At 37.2% G+C, this 21,509-nt stretch overlaps 1 protein-coding gene across 1 annotated transcript; it reads right to left on the bottom strand.

Annotated features, from left to right (window-relative positions):
* Positions 1-1,783: 1,783 nt before the first annotated feature.
* LOC149199844 (uncharacterized) lies at positions 1,784-2,404 on the bottom strand. The gene has a single exon (XM_089400736.1). It carries the CDS (start codon positions 2,402-2,404, stop codon positions 1,784-1,786), a length of 621 nt encoding a protein of 206 aa, XP_089256862.1.
* Positions 2,405-21,509: the final 19,105 nt, after the last annotated feature.

The raw sequence follows: 21,509 nt of genomic DNA, 5'->3' as shown, positions 1-21,509 counted from the left end.
ATTCTAAGATTTTCCCCATTTTCCCATTAACTTGGTTGTGACTATTAGGAGCAATGCCGTAATTTCGTTGGAGCAATCCTGTAATTTCGTTGTTGGTGAGAAATCATTTACGGCCGAAATCATTTACGGCCCGTTCATTTTCCATCATTGTAGGATTTTTATATATTATTATGAAGAAGATTAAAATATGAAAATAGACCTGTATTATTTGCTTTAGTTGTTGGAGCATTTGACATATTTTCAAGTATGACACGAAGAGGGAGTTTCTTGTGATTGTTTAGCCTCGCTTGATTTAGAAAATCATAGTGTGACTATAGAAGTTAAGAGACAAAATTAATCTCCTTGTGATTGTTTAGTCTCGCTTTCTTTATACAATCTTATTGTGGCTATAAAAGTTAAGAGACAAAATTAATCTAATAATGTATAGACATTATGGAAAGACCATAACTAACATAGTCATTCATGGTGGACATTAATCATCTTTATCCTAACAATTGAGGAGAATGCAAAAGAGATTAATAATAGTGATTGAGATCTTATTCTTTCTAATACATATTTTATTAATAATGAGTAGAACCCTATTGCTAATGTAAAACATAATTATATTCTTAATGCAAGTTCCATAGTAATAATGACCTATGTGTTTTTTATAGCTAGTCTCAATAGTTAGTTGTAGGATAATAAAGACATGGTTAATCCTAAGCACTATGCATTTTCAGTTTATATTATTTCTTAGTTAAAGTTGACTTTGTCAAAACTAATCATATTTGATCTTAAGTAAAATCTTATAAAAGGCATTTGCTCATAAACATAAGATATAGATGTTTTGGCAATTGCTATTCTTGTGCATTTTATGTTTGCAAGTTTCAATATTCAAGTTTCAGGGTTTCAGTGTTATTTCACTGTTATGGGTTATCAATCAGCGAATCTAGTGGTCTAGCAGTTTGGAAATGGGAAAGAGGTTGATATCAGCTCCAGATATCCCAACATCTGTATGATCTGGTCGTCAGATCCAAGAGGACGGATTAATGACAAAGTATGCACCTGCATAATTGATTTTATTTGTCACAATTCTTCTCCAATTTATGCCTTAGGCCGTCCAAGAAGACGGATTAATGACAAAGTATGCACCTGCATAATTGATTTTATTTGTCACAATTCTTCTCCAATTTATGCCTTAGGCCGTTTCCTTTACAACATCGAGTAAAATTACTAGTTTATAAAATAAAAATATATTATTTTTAAATTTTAAATTTAAATTTTATTAAAAAACCTAAAAATAAGACTCACGTATAGGAAAATCTCCCACCATCACAGTAGTTCAAATTAAAACTAACTCCGACTAACTAGCTCTAGAATTAAAGCTGGCTCAAACTAAGGTAAATAACAATTACAATAACAAAAATGACAGAAAAACCTTGACTGGATTATCTAACATAGTTATAAGTTCGACTTTCATTGGGTCTCCTTCATCGTTCTATTTCCATGTATAGGAATAAAGCCAAATAAATTCTAATACACTCTTAGGTTCCGTACATTAAAAAATAAAAAAAACCCACTGTTTGCTTTGTAGTCTCATTCATTCACTTAAAATTACTGTGTCATTCAAGTCTCCTTTACAAATTGCTCCATTCCGTTCCTCCAGTAAATTTGTTTAGAAGAACTTGCAGCTTATTTCGCCTTGGTTATTCCTCATGTAATGCTTTTATTTGGAAATTTCTTCCCCTCATTTCTATGCACATCCTTTGCTTACCTGGTATTGAAGATTTTGATGGGGGGCTGGTTAAGATGTACCCCGGTCAAGCATTTCTAGGTATCGCCGAAAAGACATCAGGTTCTGCCACCTCAATTGTTCATAGAACTTAGCTATGAATTCTTCGGCCTGCATATCGATCCCATGCCCGTTATTTTCTTCACCGGATGGGTTCGATGTCCTTTGAGACAGAGGAGATAAGGGGCTCAGTTTTTGCAGGGAAGGCATATCACTATGTTCAAGGCAATTCTTGCTGAAGGATTCGTTGTGGTAGTCCAACAGGGGAAGAACAAAAGCACTGAGCTCTTCCTTGTCATCTTCAACTGGATGTGGACGAATGCATGGACAGTGCAAAATATGTGTGGGAAAGTGGTGACGTTTTCTCCTGGCTACGGGATTTGCCGGGCTGTTGCTGCAAGAGAATTCATATTCATGGAGCCCAAAACTCCCATCGCCGTCGCCTCTGGAATGACGGAACACTAGATTCATCAGGCTTCTTCCACAGATTTTGCCTCTCTTCATCAATAAATGCATGCCCATGAGCATCTTGCGTTGGGAGATGAGCCGTTTTCTCATCATAAAGAAGGCGACCTGTAAAACGTTCCAAAGACGCTTTGCTGAAACATGATCTACACCAGAATGGACCCCCATTTTTTTTTTCCCTCTTCTGATCAAACCACAGAAATATAGTAATAATGCAAACTCAGTGACAAAATAAATCACAAACAACAATATCAAACATACAGATCCTGGGAGGATGAAATATGGAGAAATCTGACCACTTGTGGACTGGCTTGCAGCGTAAAACTCTCAGACCAGGCCGATGAGAAAGAAGGTTCGGAATGCCAATCCAGTTTCTATTTAATAGAGAAGGAATGGAAAACTTGCAGTGCAAGTCATGGGCCAACTTGGTTTGTAAGTGGTGCGTAGAGTACCAAGCCAGCATGTGTTCCTGGAATATTTAACTCGAAGTTTCATCCTAAAAGGTACGAAAGTTGGGGCTGTTACCTGAAATCATGTAGCCTCCCCAAAACGCGTGGTGAGAGTTGTCTCCTGACAACCTTTTCTGAATTTCACGGAAAGCTCAACACAAAGTCCAGCCAGCAAAACATTCGGTGCAATTGAAACTTAGCATCGTGATGCGAAATCATTCGAATCGTAAAACATATCGGGACGACATTGACATCCCACAATCATATCGTGCACAATTCGAGGGTTTAGTACGAATTTAAATTTTACTCAATAGTTATGCAGTTGTCTATAACGCGATTTTTTGAAAGTTTTTCCGGCGGGTTTTTTCGGTCGAAATCTGGCAGGAATTTATTGGAATCGCAAGTTTGATAGCTAGTTTCTGCACAATGAAAGCGTCCTAATATGCAGTTAAAAAACCATTTTAACTGCAACAAATCAAGATTTAACCTCAATTTCTTTCGCCGGATTCCGTCACCAGAATCTCCAAAAAGTCGCATTATAGACAACTCCAATAATTATCCTCAGATTCATATATTAGGGTTGAAACATCACCTCGTTTTGCGAAATCATTGTTGTAATCATAGCATATGTTGTGGACTACCTCGGTATCTGACAACTCGAGGCTGTAGGTGTCGAGATTTAGCATGCTATCGACCCACTATTTTTATATCGGAAATTTCTAATGGAATTTTTTTAATAATAAGAAAAAATTATAGCTGAATTTTAAATGGTAAAAGGATTATTTTTTCCATTGTAAATTTAATAAAACTGTGGTAGATTTTAAGGTGCAGTGGGAATGTTATTGGATAATATTTTTTTAATTAAATTTATGGAACTAAAAATTATTGATATTCACACATTGCAATATTGATGTTTTTGTTATTGCTTAAAAAAAATTACATTAGTTACCTAAGTAGGAGGTGATTTCTAGCCTTTGGTTAGTTAGTGAAGATTGACTCATGACAGAGAAAAATGAAAATGCCAATAGTTGTTCATATATTCTAAAAGCTAGAAAAACATAGAGGGATCTGCCTGAATGGGATCAACATCATCTTTATTATTGACTCTTGGACTAGCATTTGATGTCATGACCTCAATGTGCTCCAACTTCTTCCCGAGAGCCTTTATCTGTAGTTGCATTTCATCTAACATTAATGATATGTCATTCTTAGCATCATTTCACTCTAGGAGAACCTTGGCAAGGAGGGTCTTGATTTGCCAATATAGGTGACAAGATGTATATTGATATTTGTGGCCCTTGGTGGGCCTAGTGTTTAGAACCAACAAAAATACATCATAATTTGAGCGACATTCTCAGTGTTGAGCCACCTCTTCCTTGCCTTATATGAGCTCTTGTTGTATCTTTGATGAAGTTTGATTATGAAATAAGCATGCTAAGGATTTGACTCTACAGTGTATGCATAAACCACCTTTTGAACCATAACCTTGATTATCTCAACGTCTCTACACTTGATACCTAGTCATAGTTGTAATATGGAGGGGATTGAGTTGAGAAAGAAACTAATGATCTAACAAACCTTGCCAAGAACTAGCATTGGAGCCAATCTAGTAACCCGAAGATGAGAAGGAAACATATGTCCTCCGCTACTAAAAAATGAGTGGGGAAAGGCATGGGTGGAAAAAAAGCTTTATAGATAAATAATAACAAATGGAGGAAGTATCCATCATGATTTAAAGCAAAAGAGAGCCAAGTACCATGTAGGAATAAGTAGGAGCCGAGATGAGGCAATGGGAACACAAGGATGTGAGGTCACCCAATTTATTTTCCATCAAAATTAAAGCTAGAGGGAAAAGAACACATACTGGCAAGTGTGTGAGGGGTGGCATGGCATGTCAAGCACATTCATTTCCTAGGGTGACAACAACCACACCCTGCCCCCACCTTGTTATCCCCTTATTACCCAGTGTGGGGAATGCTTCCTTATTATAAGGATGTCACAATTTGTAAAATATTTGTATTTTTTTTGGAAATGCTTTCAAATATTCTTAAGATAATTGTTTTTTGGTTTCCCTACTAAAATTAACGAGTTATGTAAGTTATTTATAGATTTATTTTTATTCAAGTGATTATGTCTTACTTCTCTAAGACAATATATTATCAGATTGCACATCTTCTATTTGTGATTGCTGTCAAATAAAAAATAAATATTCTTCTCAATTTTTATTTGTTCATCTCCCTATATTCTTTAATGCTTGGTGAAAACAAATTGACAAAGTTCCATAATGTTTTAAAGATTTTACCCTATTATGAACTAACCAAATTTTTTAGATCAATGGGAACTAACCTTCTCTATGGCCAAAACTAACAACTAAGAAAAATTTCTATGTTTAGATGACTCCATCATCTATCCTTTAACATCTCAAGATGCTCTTATCTCTTATAAATGATACAAATGACTTATCAATTCAAGTTTCATGCTACAAATTTAATATTCTATATGACAAACTACTTACATGTTACATGTGGAAAGGGACTTACAAAATAAGGCAAAAGAAACATTCTTTAATGAGATAGAAATGGTAGCTCCAATGATGAACATTCCCAATTAAGTATTTTTCATAGGGATCTTGCATGAATTTGATGAGTGAAAAAATGAAAATGTGGAATTCTAAAATGCACTCTCACAAGAATGCACATGCATTCCTTTACCTCCAAACTGTTAATGAGGTTACCTTGTTGTCTACCAAATAGGCATTAAAAAGAATCTGCACGTGCTTTAGAAATTTTCATGTGATAATAAAGTGTTAAGATAATAATAATTATAATGTTCAAGTTATGTTTTTTTTCATGTTTCTACATGGATATCTTTTATTAAAAAAAATGAAAGTGAATCTTTAGGTCATGATTGATATTCAAACCATCACATAATCCCTCTAGAATGGACATTTGGCCTCTAGTAATAATATTTTTGTTCTTACAAGGTTTTGCATGCATGAGATGTGGTTTGGAGACTTAACAATTGTGAGAGAAAAACAACGGAATAGGCGTCTAAATAATGCTTCTAGGGCTCATGGATCTTATAAAGGAAATATTTCTTATTGAAGGGAAATATGGTTAATATTGTAATTCCTTGGACAATGGAGATAGACCTCAAGGCCTTGTTAAAGGTAAAGGGAGGAAAATAAGGCCCTTAGGCACCTAATGAGGTTGTTAGGAACCAAGGGCGATGACCAATGCCATAAACCACGAAAGATATCTTGTGTAAAATGTGATTATCCTTGGATGGATATGAGTAACATTGGGAGGTTTTGTGCACTGACGATTACCTTAATAGTGAATAGGGGAGAATTTTAGGAATTAGGATTGAAATTGCAATTCCTAAGCTAATGGCCATGATTGAATCCTTTAATAAAAAACGATCCCTTTAAAATGAATATTTGGAATATAAGTGGATATGGGCATAATTAGAATCCTTTTTGCAATTTGGTAGAATCATTTTATTATTTTTCGTCAATCTTGATGATTTTAGAGTGGAAAAAGTGCATGAATCAACTCACGGGACCATTATTACTAGTGGGTCCAAGTTTGGTGAATTGTTGTCTTAAACCTTATGGAAGTAGTTTAAGATATCCAATGGCATATTTTGGGCATAAAATTCTTTCACTTAATAACATAACCATTTAATATTATTCTACACACAAATACCTTTCTAATAATGCAAGAATTGCCTCAATCCAAATATGTATGCAAAAGTTATGCCACTCTAAAGACGACACTCTTATTTTGACCACAACAATTTGGGAGGATGCGATGTCAACTCTAATTATACATGGAAAATTTGATAGCCGCATGATCATGATGAAGAAGAATCTAGAATAGCCCATATTGTAACTCTAGTGTCAATTGTGTTTTTGAGTTTTCTTTTTCTATTTTATATTATCTAAATATTTTATCTATTGCATGCATAAGAATAATGTAGTAATTAATGAATATAGAAATCTAAGGAGAAATTAAACGTCGAGTATAGATTTTGAATTTTAAGAATAATTTCATCAGATCTATTGCGATGAACTATTTAGTGGAACATACGTGGAAGCTTATAGATCATATTGGTAATAGAGAAGGTTTATTCGGATATATTGCGGGGATTTCTAGAGGATCCGTATTAGCTAAGATGAAAGTCATAAAACCCCAGGCATGGTCAAAAAATCTATCAATAACCCTTAAGGCCCCATAAAGGAGAAGTTTACATTTCTAGAAGCACCCTCCTCATGGTGGCCTTGAGCAATAAGTTTAGTTCATTTGAAGAGGTTCTAATGTTGAGGCTAGGCCAAAGGTGAAATCGAAAAATCAGGAAGAACTAGAGAGGGAGATTAAGAAAGAACCTAAAAAGGATCAACCTAGTTCAAGTGTCATGAACCATTCATAGTCCTTATTCAAAATGGAAGAAATTCAAAATCAAGTGGTATCAAGGTGAGATTGATGCTCCAAACCTAGATCATTGGTTGTAATAGTTACATGTTTATTATAGTGTTAATCATATAAAGGAAGAAAAAATATTTTGTTTGATCGATTGAAATTAGAGGGCCATGCCTGAACCGGTGCGAAAGAAACATAAATACCTTGAGGTTGGAGGGATGTCATCTAGTGGCTAAGTGGGAGGATTTTAAATCCCCCATAAATTCAAAATTTTACTCTATCGAGTATGCAAAGGACTAATGGATCAAGTGGCATTACTTCAGGCACAAACTAGGGAAGAGAATATATGAGTACACCACAAAATTTAGAAAGATGGCCATAATGTTCGATATATCCCAAAAGAATCCAGACATAATCATTAAATATCTAGGTCGTACACATAGCCATATACAAAAGAAGATGATGTTTTTGAAGCCTAGATCAATGGATGAGACTTGGGTATAGGGATAACTCCTAGAGAACATACTGTTGAGATTGCAACAAGATGATGGAGCTTAGTGAAAAGAGTCGCCTTCACTAAGTGGGCCCATCGGAAAATTATGGTGCAAGTTCTATTTTTGGATCCCAGCAGGGATGATCACAGCAGGAGTGACCACAGCAAGGATGATCATAGTAGGAGTGACCACAGCAGGAGTGATCACAGTAGGAGTGACCAGAGCAGGAGCGATCACAGCAGGAGCGATCACAGCAGGAGTGATCAAAGTCTACTTTTAGACTGGCTGTCCAAAATAGAAAAGTCAAATATTATTGTCTCATAATAATATTTGGACTATAAACTTGATCTTATTCTCTTGGAGCACTTCAGTTTGAGCTACAGATGTGGCCCATGCAGCTGTCAGAAGGAAGTATGCTTTTCTTATGAGTCAGTTGAGTTGTTGCATGCATGACTTCAGTTAGAACTCAATCATTTGAGTTTGGTGGAGTTGATTGTGGAGTGGATGGAGTTGTGTTCAGTTTGACTTGGTTAAACTAGTTGTAGTTAGTCTAACTGCAAATAGACTAATGATGAGTTTTTAAATTAATTATTAACTCATAAAACAACTATAGAATACATCAGTTAACTCAGCTGCATGTCAGTGCATGTTCAGTTCAACAGGGACAGGTGTTAGAGGATCAGATTGCTATCAGTTGTGACTATAGTTGTGCATGAGGATTTGCACAATCAAAGGGATTGAGTATGCCAATGAATTGGCCAATACCAAGTATTATAGCCTCTGCTCATGTCTTACACAGTGAGTGATTCTTTGGAGGAGAAATACGAGTTTGGTAAACCATTCTCATTCATTCTTGGCCAGGTATTGAGCTGTGGAGGCAGGCAAGTAGTGGAATAGATTTGGAGATCAGATCTTAGTTGTATTGTGTGTAATAGGTGGAGCTGGTACTGGATTGCTTGTGATAAGCATTTTACTTTGTAATGTTACATGTTCTCAATCATTAGTATATAGATAGTGTGGGGTTTTTAGCGAGATGCTTTCCCCAGGTTACATACTGTGTTAATGTGTGAATGCTCTTGATGTTTTATTGTTATTGATGTTGCTATATTGATGATCAATGTAGAGGAGCTTAAGTATTGTGTATGTATTTCGCAATAGTACATGATCAGGATAATCTCTGTTGAATATGTGTTAAATTATTCAAAATTTCTACATGGTATCAGAGCTGTTGATCATCAGATCTACTATTCAGGAAGTGTTTACATTCTATTTCTTCAGGCAGAGTCTGTAATCGGGCCAGGTAGCCTCTGGATTCATCCTTCCTTTGGAAGGTGAGATATCCGATGAATGCCCATACAGTCAATCTTTGTAAGAGAAATATTGTGTTCTCACGAATCTTAGATCCGAGGCGGTTGAGTTGCAGCTGGTGGAAATTCGAATTTGCAGCAATGTTGTTGAAATGTCTTTCAACGGATTGCAAATGTTATTCCAAAGCAAGAGCGACCTGGCACTCAAGGATAAACTCAGAAACAATAAAGGTGAAAATGGATCTTCATCAAAGGTATCTGATGAAAAGAATTGCGCTTTGGCTGCCAAAGAAAAGAAGGGGAAGAACAAGAAAGCTTCTCATTCCAATGCGAAACGCAAGAAGCAAGACATGTCCAAGGTGAAGTGTTTTCACTGTCACCAGCACATACACTATGCCACTAATTGTCCGCGGAAGAAGAAGAACAAGCAGGCCGCTGGATCTTCAGCAGGAGAGGCTCTAGCCTCACAGTTTGAGCTTGATTTTTCATTGATCGCATGTTTGGTTTCAAGTGTGATGGGATCGGTGTGGTTCTTGGACAGTGGTGTGTCTTTTCACATGACGGGAGATAGAGATTTGTTTTCTGATCTGGAGGACAAAGATCTTGGAATGCACATCGAGATGGGCGATAATGGTAGATACAGTGCGACCAGTATCGGTACCATTTCCTTTGGGAGGGAGTCTGGTAAACCCTTCGTATTGAAGGATGTCATGCATGTTCCAGGATTGAAAAAGAATCTTATCTCAGTGGCGATGTCAGAAGACAAGGGGTATGATGTTGTTTTCAGCGAGGGAAAAGCTTTCCTGCGTAGCAAGACAACTGGTGAGACCTGGAAGATAGGGGTTCGAGTGAGGAACCTTTATCAGTTGCATGAAGATAGATGTGCAGCAATGGCAGGCAAGGCAGAAGGATTGGTGAGTCGGGATGATGGCAAGTTGTGGCACAGGAGATTGGGTCACCTTCACCATCGAGCCTTGAAGATACTGCAGCAGATCACTACAGGGCTTCCTAAACGCACTCTTGTGCAGTCAGATCAGTGCAAGGGGTGTACTTTGGCGAAGTTTGTGAAAGCCACCTTTCACGAGAAGGATAGTCGCGCCACGACGATCCTTGAGAGAATTCACACAGACGTGTGTGGACCTTTCTCAGTTGCTTCGACAGCAAAACACGGGTATTTGTGATTTTTGTTGATGATTTCTCTCGTAAGTGCTGGATCTTCTTCATGCAGAAGAAGAGAGAGACATATTCAAAGTTCTGTGAATTGAAAGCACTGGTCGAGAAGGAGTCGGGGAAGAAGGTGAAGGCTCTGAGGAACGATAATGGTGGTGAATACATCTCGGACGAGTTCAAGTATTTCTGCAAGGCAGAAGGGATTCATAGAGAGCTCATAGCGCCCCATAACCCACAACAGAACGGGGTAGCTGAGCAGAAGAACCGAATTATTGTGGGTGCTGCATGGGCAATGTTGCATGATCAGGGCCTACCCCTTCACTTGTGGGTGGAAGCATGCAATACAGTAGTTTATGTGCAGAACCGTTGTCCTCATAGGATACTTGGCATGAGTACACCCAAGGAGGCTTATTCTGGTAAGAAGCCTGATCTTTCTCATTTGAGGATTTTTGGTGCTAACGTTTACATGCATGTGATGAAGGATGCCAGGAAGAAGTTGGAGCCGACCGCAGAGGTTGGGATATTTGTGAGGTACACTGATACGCCCCACGACTATCGTGTGTATTTGCCAGGCAGTGGTAAAACTGTCGTGCGACGGGATATAAAATTTCAGGAGGAGAAAGCCATGAAGTGTTCTCTTGAGAGGGAGCTACACTTGCATGCAGATGAGGAGCTATTAGTTCTGAAGGATGAGCTTCAGGACGTGGATCAGCCACATGATGAGGTTCATGGAGTGGAAGAGACCACTCATGCAGCGCCAACCATCAGAGGGCGAAAGTGCTTGACAGAAGGTGAGCAACTGGCTCAAGATGCAGAGAAAGTTGTAGGACCACCTATAGCCCAACGCAGGCAGAGACAGTCACCTGATCGGTACACTGGATACATGGCTCTTATGACCAAGTGTGTTGTGACTGAGCCATCCTCTTTCGAGGAAGCTGTGGAGGATCCCGCATGGGTAGATGCCATGGTGGAAGAGTATGATTCTATTGTCAGAAACAGTGCATGGGAGATTGTTCCTAGACCGGAAGGGAAATCAGTGGTGAGTTTGAGATGGATCTACAAAGTTAAGCAGGCAGCTGACGGGAGTGTAGAGAAGTACAAGGCAATATTTGTTGCTCGAGGCTTTTCACAAATAGAGGGGATCGATTATGAGGAGACCTTTGCACCTGTCGCAAGGTATTCTTCCATATGGACGATTCTTGCTCTCTCAATGTAGATGGGATGGCACATTCATCAGATGGATGTGAAGACTGCGTTCCTCAACGGAGTCATTGAGGAGGAGGTGTACATTGAGCAACCCGAAGGCTTTGAGGTCTTCGGTAGCGAGTTGCATGTGTGCAGGCTCAAGAGAGTGTTGTATGGGTTGAAGCAAGCACCACGTGCTTGGTAGACACGGATAGACAGCTATTTCACAGGAGTTGGATTCTCCAAGAGTGAGGCGGATCCTAACCTATACCAGATTGTGGTGGAGGGTAAGTTGCTTATCATTGTATTGTATGTTGATGATTTGATTCTAACGGGTGATGAGCTGTTGATACTGTCATGCAAGAAGGATCTTGCTACAGAGTTTGAGATGAAGGACTTGGGCCTCCTTCGCTATTTCCTAGGATTGGAAATATGGCAGCACAATGGTGGACTGTTTGTTTCTCAGGGCATGTATGCTCAGGAGATACTGGAGAAGTTCAACATGCATGGCTGCAAGCCTGTTGATACTCCTCTTCCTGGAGGTTGGAGGAAGGAGGATGCCACTTCAGGAGAAGAAGTGGATGCCAGTGTTTATCGACAGTTGGTGGGGTCGCTGATGTATTTGGTCAATACACAACCCGATATATGCTATGCAGTTAACCAGCTTTCACAAGCTATGGTTAAGACTACCAAGCTCTTCTGGGAGGCGGGCAAGCATGTATTGTGCTACTTGAGAGGCACATCGGGATATGGATATTGGTACAGACAGGAGGATGCAGATTGGGCAGGGAGCTCAATGGACGACATCAGGTACTATCATATCAGAGATTGTGTGCAGCAGAGGATCATGTTGCTTTCATACATTCCAACGGAGGATCAGGATGCTGATATTCTGACGAAGGCTCTCACTAGGAGCAAATTCGAGTACCATCGAGGCAGGATAGGGGTTGCTGATAATCCATATCTTGTCGAGAGGGAGTGTTGAGATTGCAACAAGATGATGGAGCTTAGTGAAAAGAGTCGCCTTCACTAAGTGGGCCCGCAGGCAAATTATGGTGCAAGTTCTATTTTTGGATCCCAGCAGGGATGATCACAGCAGGAGTGACCACAACAGGGATGATCACAGCAGGAGTGACCACAACAAGAGTGATCACAGTAGGAGTGACCATAGTAGGAGTGATCACAACAGGAGTGATCAAAGTCTATTTTTAGACTGGCTGTCCAAAATAGAAAATTCAAATATTATTGTCTCATAATAATATTTGGACTATAAACTTGATCTTATTCTCTTGGAGCACTTCAGTTTGAGCTACAGATGTGGCCCATGCAGCTGTCAGAAGGAAGTACGCTTTTCTTATGATTCAGTTGAGTTGTTGCATGCATGACTTCAGTTAGAACTCAATCAGTTGAGTTTGGTGGAGTTGATTGTGGAGTTGATGGAGTTGTGTTCAGTTTGACTTGGTTAAACTAGTTGTAGTTAGTCTAACTGCAAATAGACTAATAATGAGTTGTTAAATTAATTATTAACTCATAATACAACTATAGAATACATCAGTTAACCCAGTTACATGTCAGTGCATGTTCAGTTCAACAGGGACAGGTGTTAGAGGATCAGATTACTATCAGTTGTGACTATAGTTGTGCATGAGGATTTGCACAATCAAAGGGATTGCGTATGCCAATGAATTGGCCAATACCAAGTATTATAGCCTCTGGTCACGTCTTACACAGTGTGAGTGATTCTTTGGAGGTGAAATACGAGTTTGGTAAACCATTCTCATTCATTCTTGAGCAGGTATTGAGCTGTGGAGGCAGGCAAGCAATGGAATAGATTTGGAGATCAGATCTTAGCTGTACTGTGTGTAACAGGTGGATTTGGTACTGGATTGCTCGTGATAAGCATTGTACTTTGTAATGTTACATGTTCTCAATCATTAGTATACAGATAGTGTGGGGTTTTTAGCGAGATGCTTTCCCCGGGTTACATACTGTGTTAATGTGTGAATGCTCTTGATGTTTTATTGTTATTGATGATGCTATATTGATGATCAACGTAGAGGAGCTTATGTATTGTGTATGTATTCTGCAATAGTACATGATCAGGATAATCTCTGTTGAATATGTGTTAAATTATTCAAAATTTCTACACATACCCTAGAAGGAAGTGAAATCAAATGAGTGAAAGGAAAAAAAACACAAATAAGCTTCCAAGCAAGGGAAGGAGTGGAAAGGGGAAATGGAGAAAAAGACAAAAGCCGCAACATACTAGTGCAAAGATCCTATTAATCACTGCAATCATTGTAACATTGATGGTAATACAAAAGAGAAATGTTGGAAGTTGCATCCAAAGCTAGACCCATTGAACAAAAGGAAATATACTAGGAAGAAAAATCTCATGGCCATAGATTCAAGTAATCTGGTGGAAAGAAGTTCAAACATGGAAAATAATATTGTATGTACGTTATGAAAAATAGGGTGGATCTAACTAGCCTTTTGTAACAAGAAGAGAAAGAAAATACTAGGCCCTTCCATATAAAGATACATATCAAGTAGACAAACATTGATGCTATGTTCGACTCATGATCATAAGAGAATCTCATTACAACATATTGGAAGTTCATGACCATCCAATCCCATATCGGTTGGGAGGGTTAAGTGAGGATGAAGAAATAAAGATAAGCAAATAGTGAAAAATTTGATTTGCTACAAGTGTTTGTTTTATTAATGAAGCACAACTTGATGTAGTTCCCCTTGTTGTATGTGGAATGTTGTTTGGAAATCCCTATATGTACATGTGGGATGAAATCTTCATGAATAGATCCAACCAATACTACCTCATCAGGGATAACAAATCCTTCATCATCAACCTGCTTAGGGGAAAGTCCAAAATTTCCCTACTAAATGCCATCCAAGCCTAGAAATTAATTAGTTATAGCAAGAAAAACAATGTATAGAAGATTTTGTTAGAGAATAGCCATCCATGGAGGAGTGTACTAAGGAAAAAAACAATTGGAAGAGTTTCTACATGAGTATACAAGTGTGTTTAAGGAGCCTAATGGGATACCACCCAAGAGGTAAGTGAAGCACGAGATCCGACTATTTTAAGACTCTTGTTGCAAAACATTGGGTTATATAGGTGGTCTATTATAGAAGCAAGTGAGGTGGAGAAGATTTGCAATAGGTAATAGAACATGGTGCTATTCAACCAAATACCACACCATGTGGGTTCGCCATCACCATTGTGTTAATTAAGCATGGGACTTGGTGGATATGTATTTATTACATGGAATTAAGCAAAAATAGGTTCATGAATAGGTACCCCTTCCTAGGATAGAAGATCTATTGGATTGATTGTAGCAATCTAAATACTTCACCAAGATGGACACAGATTCTAGATATCACTACATTCGAGTTAGAGAAGAAGATACATAGAATACCATATTTAAAACTAGGAAACATTTCTATGAGAGGTTATTCATTATGTTTGTCCCATCCAATGCACCATCTATGTTTATGAGGTTACCAGATGATATATTGTGCCATTTTGTAGTTTCATTTGTTATTATCTATTTGGATGATATAATGGTATGCAGTGCTACCTAGGAGGAATACATATCCCAATTGATGTAGGTGCTAGAGAAATTAAAGAAGCACGAATTGCTTCGAAATATCAAGAAGTGTGAGTTTGCACAATAGTCTTTAGTGTATATGGGGTATGTGATAGGTAGAGGGGAGATGAATATAGATCATGCCAATATGGAGGCCATAATGAAGTGGTTAGTTCCTACTAATGTTTTTTATTTTAGGAGTTTCATTGGGGAATAACAATACTTGACGTAATTCATTGTCTCATTTTTAGTAGTAGAAGCACCACCCAATGCATGGGGGCTTAACTCAATGAACCTTTGACATATCACGTGTGTTCGTGGCATATTAAACAATACCCTTAATTTGACTACATATTGGAAAATACCTCTAAAAATCACATTATTTAACCCCCTACCAATATTAACCCAATACACCTTCCCAATTTAAAAACCCCTACTTTCACTAGATATTGTAGGTATCCATTTTTTCATTAACATTTTTTATACCCCTTTATATTTTTTCATTAACTTTGGGATCCAATTTTTATACCTACTAATATAAAAATCGTTAACCCCCTATATATCCCCCAATATAATATGTCATTTTTTCCTCAATATATATTCCCCAATATGAACCCACATGGTATGGTATTGCTCCTCCAGTGAAGACCCCGTGACCCAATGTCATAACAACAAGTGGTAGTATTTTCTAGTGGGGAAAGAGTTAGTTGGGGTCCTTGAAGGAGGTAAAGAAGAATATTAGTGAAGCACCATTTCTCTCATTACCAAACTCATAAAATGCCCTTGAAATGGATATAAGTGAGTGGGTATGATATGAGAGTGACCTTGTTGTAGAAAGGAAGGTCTGTATCCTATCATTATAAAATATTTCATGCGAAAGTTCTCAACTACTCTACCTATGACAAGGAACTCTATGTCCTGGTGCAAGATATGAAGAATCATAAACATTATCTAATGGTAGACGAAACAATAACCACACAAATCACCAACCACTATAGCACCTACAGGCCTAGAGTAAACTGCAACAAACTAGGTATTACAAGTGGACAGGGTTTCTACAGAAGTTTCATTTATTGATCAATTCCAAGAAGGGAAACACAAATAAGTTGTCCAAAATGATTTAAAGGCCACCGATATTAAAGATCACAACTTTGGGAAAACCTATGCGCATGGAGCAATTCACTCGTGATGTATAATGAGAGGCATACTCAAAGGATGAGGACTTCAAGGAGGTGTTTAAATAGTTGTAGAGCTAGAGTGATATTGATGATGGTGACAACACAATTAGCTACCATATATACAATGGTGTTTATAGGTGAAATGTCATCAACAAAGGGAGAAAACCTAATTTCATGTTCCAATCTAACTCAGTTTTGTTTTGTATAGTGACCTCAGACTAGTATGTGGGATGGGTTTCCACTTACAAGATAAAGAATCATTTCCTTCTATTTTTTTAATTGTATATTCTTTATACTGTTACCAATGTTTATGTTATTTTGTTTTGATTAGTTTTTATAATAATTCATAGGGGGTTAGGGATATTTACTATTAGACAAAATATAATGGAGACAACATTAACTAAGTTCTTTTCTTAAATATAATTAGAGCATAAGATGATTGAAAACTTCTCAAAATTCCGATTAATAATATGAAACCATAGGAAAATGAGTTATTGATTTATAAATTCTATAAGATCTATAAAATTCACATAAATATATGCTAATATACAAGACTCAAGAAATTTAATAAGCATAATTTACCAAAACAGTAATGATGCATATATCTCCTAGATGATTGGGATCTTTGATCATGAGCCTATGATTTTTCAGGCTTAAGCAAAATTCAAAATACCAAACTTGAAAGAAAGTTATTAGAAATATGATAATATAAATAAACAACTACATATATCATAAAATAACACAAATGATATTGAGAACGAAGTTCACCCAATGTGGGCTAGTATCTGGGTCCACTTCCAGTGGAGTGGCCTCTTCAATTATGATGCAAAACAAACTTTAGAGAAAGGCTCTAAGAACCCCTCACAAAAACGTTCCTTTCAAAAATCTCCAAAAGGGAAAAAAACCTTATGATTTGTCGCCAAAACAATGATAATCACACTACAAAATAACAGGTCTCGGCCTTTTAATTCAAAACCACACTTTTGTAATGCAATGGAAATTTGTTTTACATATATATTTGGATGGTTTTCACCCTGGGGTCAAACCCACAATGGTTGCAACCCTTATAATACAAAAACACTGCATTTACATTTTTTGTTATAATAACAATATCCTATGGTTGAACCTTCAAGGATATATGGCATGAAAAATCCAATAGATGGTGCATATGAAAACTTGGTTATAAAAATCACACCATATATACATTGGCACATTGGTATAGTCGTTGGTCATACCAACCGTACTATATAAATAACATATGTTAAAAGCCATTGTTATAACCATTGAATCATGCTTTGGTCATGACCAATCACCATACGACTATGTGATTTGTTATGGCCGCATGCAATTGTTATGTCTAATCATGGCTTTGTAGAAGTATATTCAATGGAGTTAATGTAATCGTTAATGTACATACTATATATGTAAACCTTGCCCAAATGTGATTATAATCAACAGTTAACCAACACATTTTCTATATCATATAACCAACATTTTTAACATACTTACCAACCATACTCTGTAATATAATATTACACCACATGCTTGTTCTAAACCAATCTATGTTGGAGGCTATATAAAGGTTGTGGCACACGATCTCCCCATTTTTGGCTAAAGTAACAACCAAAATTTAAATATAGTTATTTTCGATAATGATTTGAAACAAATGTGTTGCGCATTGGTGGCAAGCTTGGCTAGCATAATGGTGGTTATAAGTTCAATCCTTGCAAATTATAGTCTATTGGGCTAATCCATATTTTCGCATTCGGTGGTGCCACATGGTGCACTCTGGTTGGGCCACATGTCACCATTGGATTAGTCTGCCTCTTTCCCTGCTAGCCATCTAATCACCCAAACACACAATGCCACGTGTTGACACTAGGTGATGCCATATGTTGTTATTAGGTAATTTCCACATCACCTTCAATCATTGCCACATGTCATATGTAAGTCTTGCTACATGTCACCTTAAGAGGTTGTCACATGTCATGGCACAATTTACTTTTTTACTAGTGGTCAAACTATTCAAACTATCATATCTTCCTCATACAGACTTAGTTTGATGCGATTCAAATTATCTTAGAATCATATTGTAGAGATCTTCAAATTGGAACTATTTCCATCGAATTTCCGGGACTTTGAATTTCAGGCCATCCTTGATCCTCTAGGATCAATCCTCCCCACTAGGAAGCTTTAGGACCACCAAAAGGTAAGCTACACAGGAAATAGGTGAAGGCATTGGTCCTTCACTTTCCCTATCTCAATCCACCATGTCATGCTCAGAGTCATTCCCTTAATACCCACTTGAATATTTTCCACATTTCGTCAACATGAAGATCTCATCTTTCTGTCTAGAATAACATCTTCCTACAACTTATCCAGATACTTAGGAGAAAAATCATCAATGGGAGGAACTTTAACACTCTCATCTAGATCTATGATAATTGGTGTCTCATGGATTTATAAATTTTCCACATTCACAACTGAATAAATCTGCATATACAGTGGTAGATCTAATCAGAAATCATTACTGTGTGTCTTCTCCAAAACAGTAAATGGGACATATCAAATTTGCTTGAGCTTCTTACCTTCCCTTGTTAACCTATCATTGTTGATGTGCAACCAATCTTGATCACCAACTTAGAAATGATTATCCATCCTACTTTTATCATCCCTAGCCCTATACTATGCTTAGCTCTTCTCCAACTATTCCCGCACTTCCTGTGCACCATCTAGATCCTCTGTATGAATTTTTGGGCCTTATCTTCATCTTTGTGTTCATCAAAATCAACATCTTTCCCAAAAACCAAATCCAATGGAGAATTTGGCAGGTACCTAAAACAAACTTCAAATGGAGATCTTTGTGTAGACGAATGCAATGCTTGGTTGTAATCATGTGGCACATAATGTAGTTTCTCATGCCAAATATTAGGATGCTTATTGTAGTATCCTCAGAGAAAATGTAGCTTAGTATTCTTAACCACCTAAGTCTGTTCGTCAGCTTGTGGATGAAAATAAGTAATCATTTTCATCTCAATGTCAATCATTCTCCATAATATAGATAATATCTCTCTTAGAAAAGAAGAATCTTGATCTAAAATACTAGAAGTGGGAAATCCAAAATGAAGCCAAACATGATGAAAGAATAGTTGTGCAGTCTCCTTAGTTGTCACCGTCTTCTTACAAGGCATCAAAATACACATCTTCCTAAACCTATCCAAAACTACAAAAAAATAACCATGACCTCTTTTAGACATAGGACATTCCGTGCTAGATTATGAAGATGAATATGTCCTACCTCTTATAGATGATTTGGAACCAGATATTTAGGAAAAGTTGAAAAAGGATATATCTTTGCAGAAGAGGTTCAAAACTGTAAGGAAAGGATAGAGTTAACTTCAGCATATTGGGTTGAAGGAACAACTCATGGGCAAAGCATATTGGGTTGAAGGAACAACTCACAGGAAAAGCTAAATGGCACACCAAAGAGAAGGAGGAGAAAAAATTTCCTTACCTCATCATGGAAGATTTTCGGGACCAAACTCCTCCAAAAATAGGGAGGAGTGATTTATATTGGATCTTTGTATTATTTTTCATCCATACTGATGCACTTGGAGTGGAAAAAATGGAGGAATCAACTCACAAAACCATTTTTGTGGGTGTGTCCTAGTTTGGCAAATTGGAGTCTAAAACCTTCTGAAAGTATTTTGAAGCATAAAATGGAATTTTATTGGGTACAAAATTTTTGCAGAAGTGTTACACCTTATCACTATTTTAAACATAAAAATGTTTCCAATGACACAAGAATCACCTCAATTGAAGTCCATATCCAAATGTTATGCCACTTAGAAGTTGACCTTCATGTTTTGGCCACCATAATTCAAGAAGATGCCATATTAGCCTCCATTATTAATGGAAAATGGGTTATCCACCTGATGATGATGAATAAGACTAAAGAACAGTCCATATTAAAACTCTAGTTAAGAGTTGAAGAAATCAAACTTAACCACTAGTAGTTCATCAAGCTATGTTTTAACCAAGCCATTAGGAGGAAAATGGGTTCCATCATATTCGATGGCATTTTTGTTTTATATATGAGTATTGTAGAAAAAAGTGGATAGGGAGATAGAAAACAAAGGGTGTTCATGCACTATAGTATACCACATGCTGTAGGTCTCACATCTTTGTACTTTCATCCAATTTTCCAATCAGATAATGAGAGAAGGGTAGCCTCAACTTCGAGTAGAGTTTTCCCCCTAAAAGAGTTTCCTAGGTTATATATTGCATCAATTGTGGTTTTTCATTTTTATTTAACTATTATCTATATTCTACATTTTTTGTACATTACATGCATACAGATAACACATTAATTAATGAATCCAAAAATATAAGGAGGAATTAAACCTCATATTTTATATTTTGGATTCTAAGCATAATTTCATCAAATTTGTTGTGACAAACTATCTAGTTGAATATCCAAAGTAGTTTACCAATCATTGGGCTATTGGACTAAGATCAAGGCCTTCAACTAGAACATGGTCTCTGAAAAGGGAATATTTGGTATATAGGTGGGCCATGGGTCCTACTAGGAGTTTTGGTGCCTTAGGGATTTTTCTTAGAAATTTGAAAATGAGTGGGGGAAAAAGGGTCCTTAATCATGACTTGTATCTTACATGTCCTCTAGGAAATCAGCAAAAAAAATCTCTAAGAAGGAAATTTATGCTTGGGTGTGATATGGATACCATTAGGAGGTATAAAACATGAGGGAATAGTCTCAATATTTGGCCAAAAATGATGTTTCAAGGGCTCTAATTCCTAAAGTAGGTGTAAAATCACCATAGACACCCAAGTTTTTGGCCTCTTGCTGGGATATCAATATCATTGAGAGATTCTGTAAATTGGGCATGGGACTCAACACCCCACCCATTGTTGAGAAGGGAAAATAGGAGTAAAAAGTTATAAATAAATGTTTTGGGGCTCATAATCCATTTATGACACTTCAAGCCACCATAAAAATATTCTATATGGAATCTTGGGCCCTCAAATAACATACGGGTTCCATTAGAAAATATTGGACACAAGGGATGCATCTTAGAAGCTTAACCATGGCCATGGGAAAAATGAAAATACATCGGAGCTAAGTGAAAATTTTAAGGCTCATGAGCCACGAATGAGTCGTTAAATCCCTACATAGCCCTTTTGAAGGGGATGTTCGACTTACAAATAGGATATGGGTTCTAGTATGAGGATTTGTATAACAAGGATAAGGGTGAAAGCATGAAGATGGGTTATAGTTTTGATCCGAGAAGAGATGTGGCGGCTACATGCCTCTGAACTATGTTACAATGAGGTTCGAATGCCTATTTATTATTTAGAAACAATGGAAAACCCTAAACATCCAAAATACTAACTCTAGGAGATGAAGCACCAAAACTATGGGCCCCGTTTGGGTAAATTGGTA

This window comes from Pinus tabuliformis, chromosome 2_1 (genome assembly GCF_031772625.1).
Source record: "Pinus tabuliformis cultivar Carrire ecotype Pingquan chromosome 2_1, CPIR1, whole genome shotgun sequence".
NCBI lineage: Eukaryota > Viridiplantae > Streptophyta > Pinopsida > Pinales > Pinaceae > Pinus > Pinus tabuliformis.
The sequence above is the reverse complement of the archived record's forward strand: the minus strand, read 5'-3'. Positions and strand labels throughout refer to the sequence as shown.

Excerpts from the sequence above, each read along its gene's own strand:
- LOC149199844 (XM_089400736.1), bottom strand. The coding sequence starts at position 2,404 with ATGGGGGTCCATTCTGGTGTAGATCATGTTTCAGCAAAGCGTCTTTGG.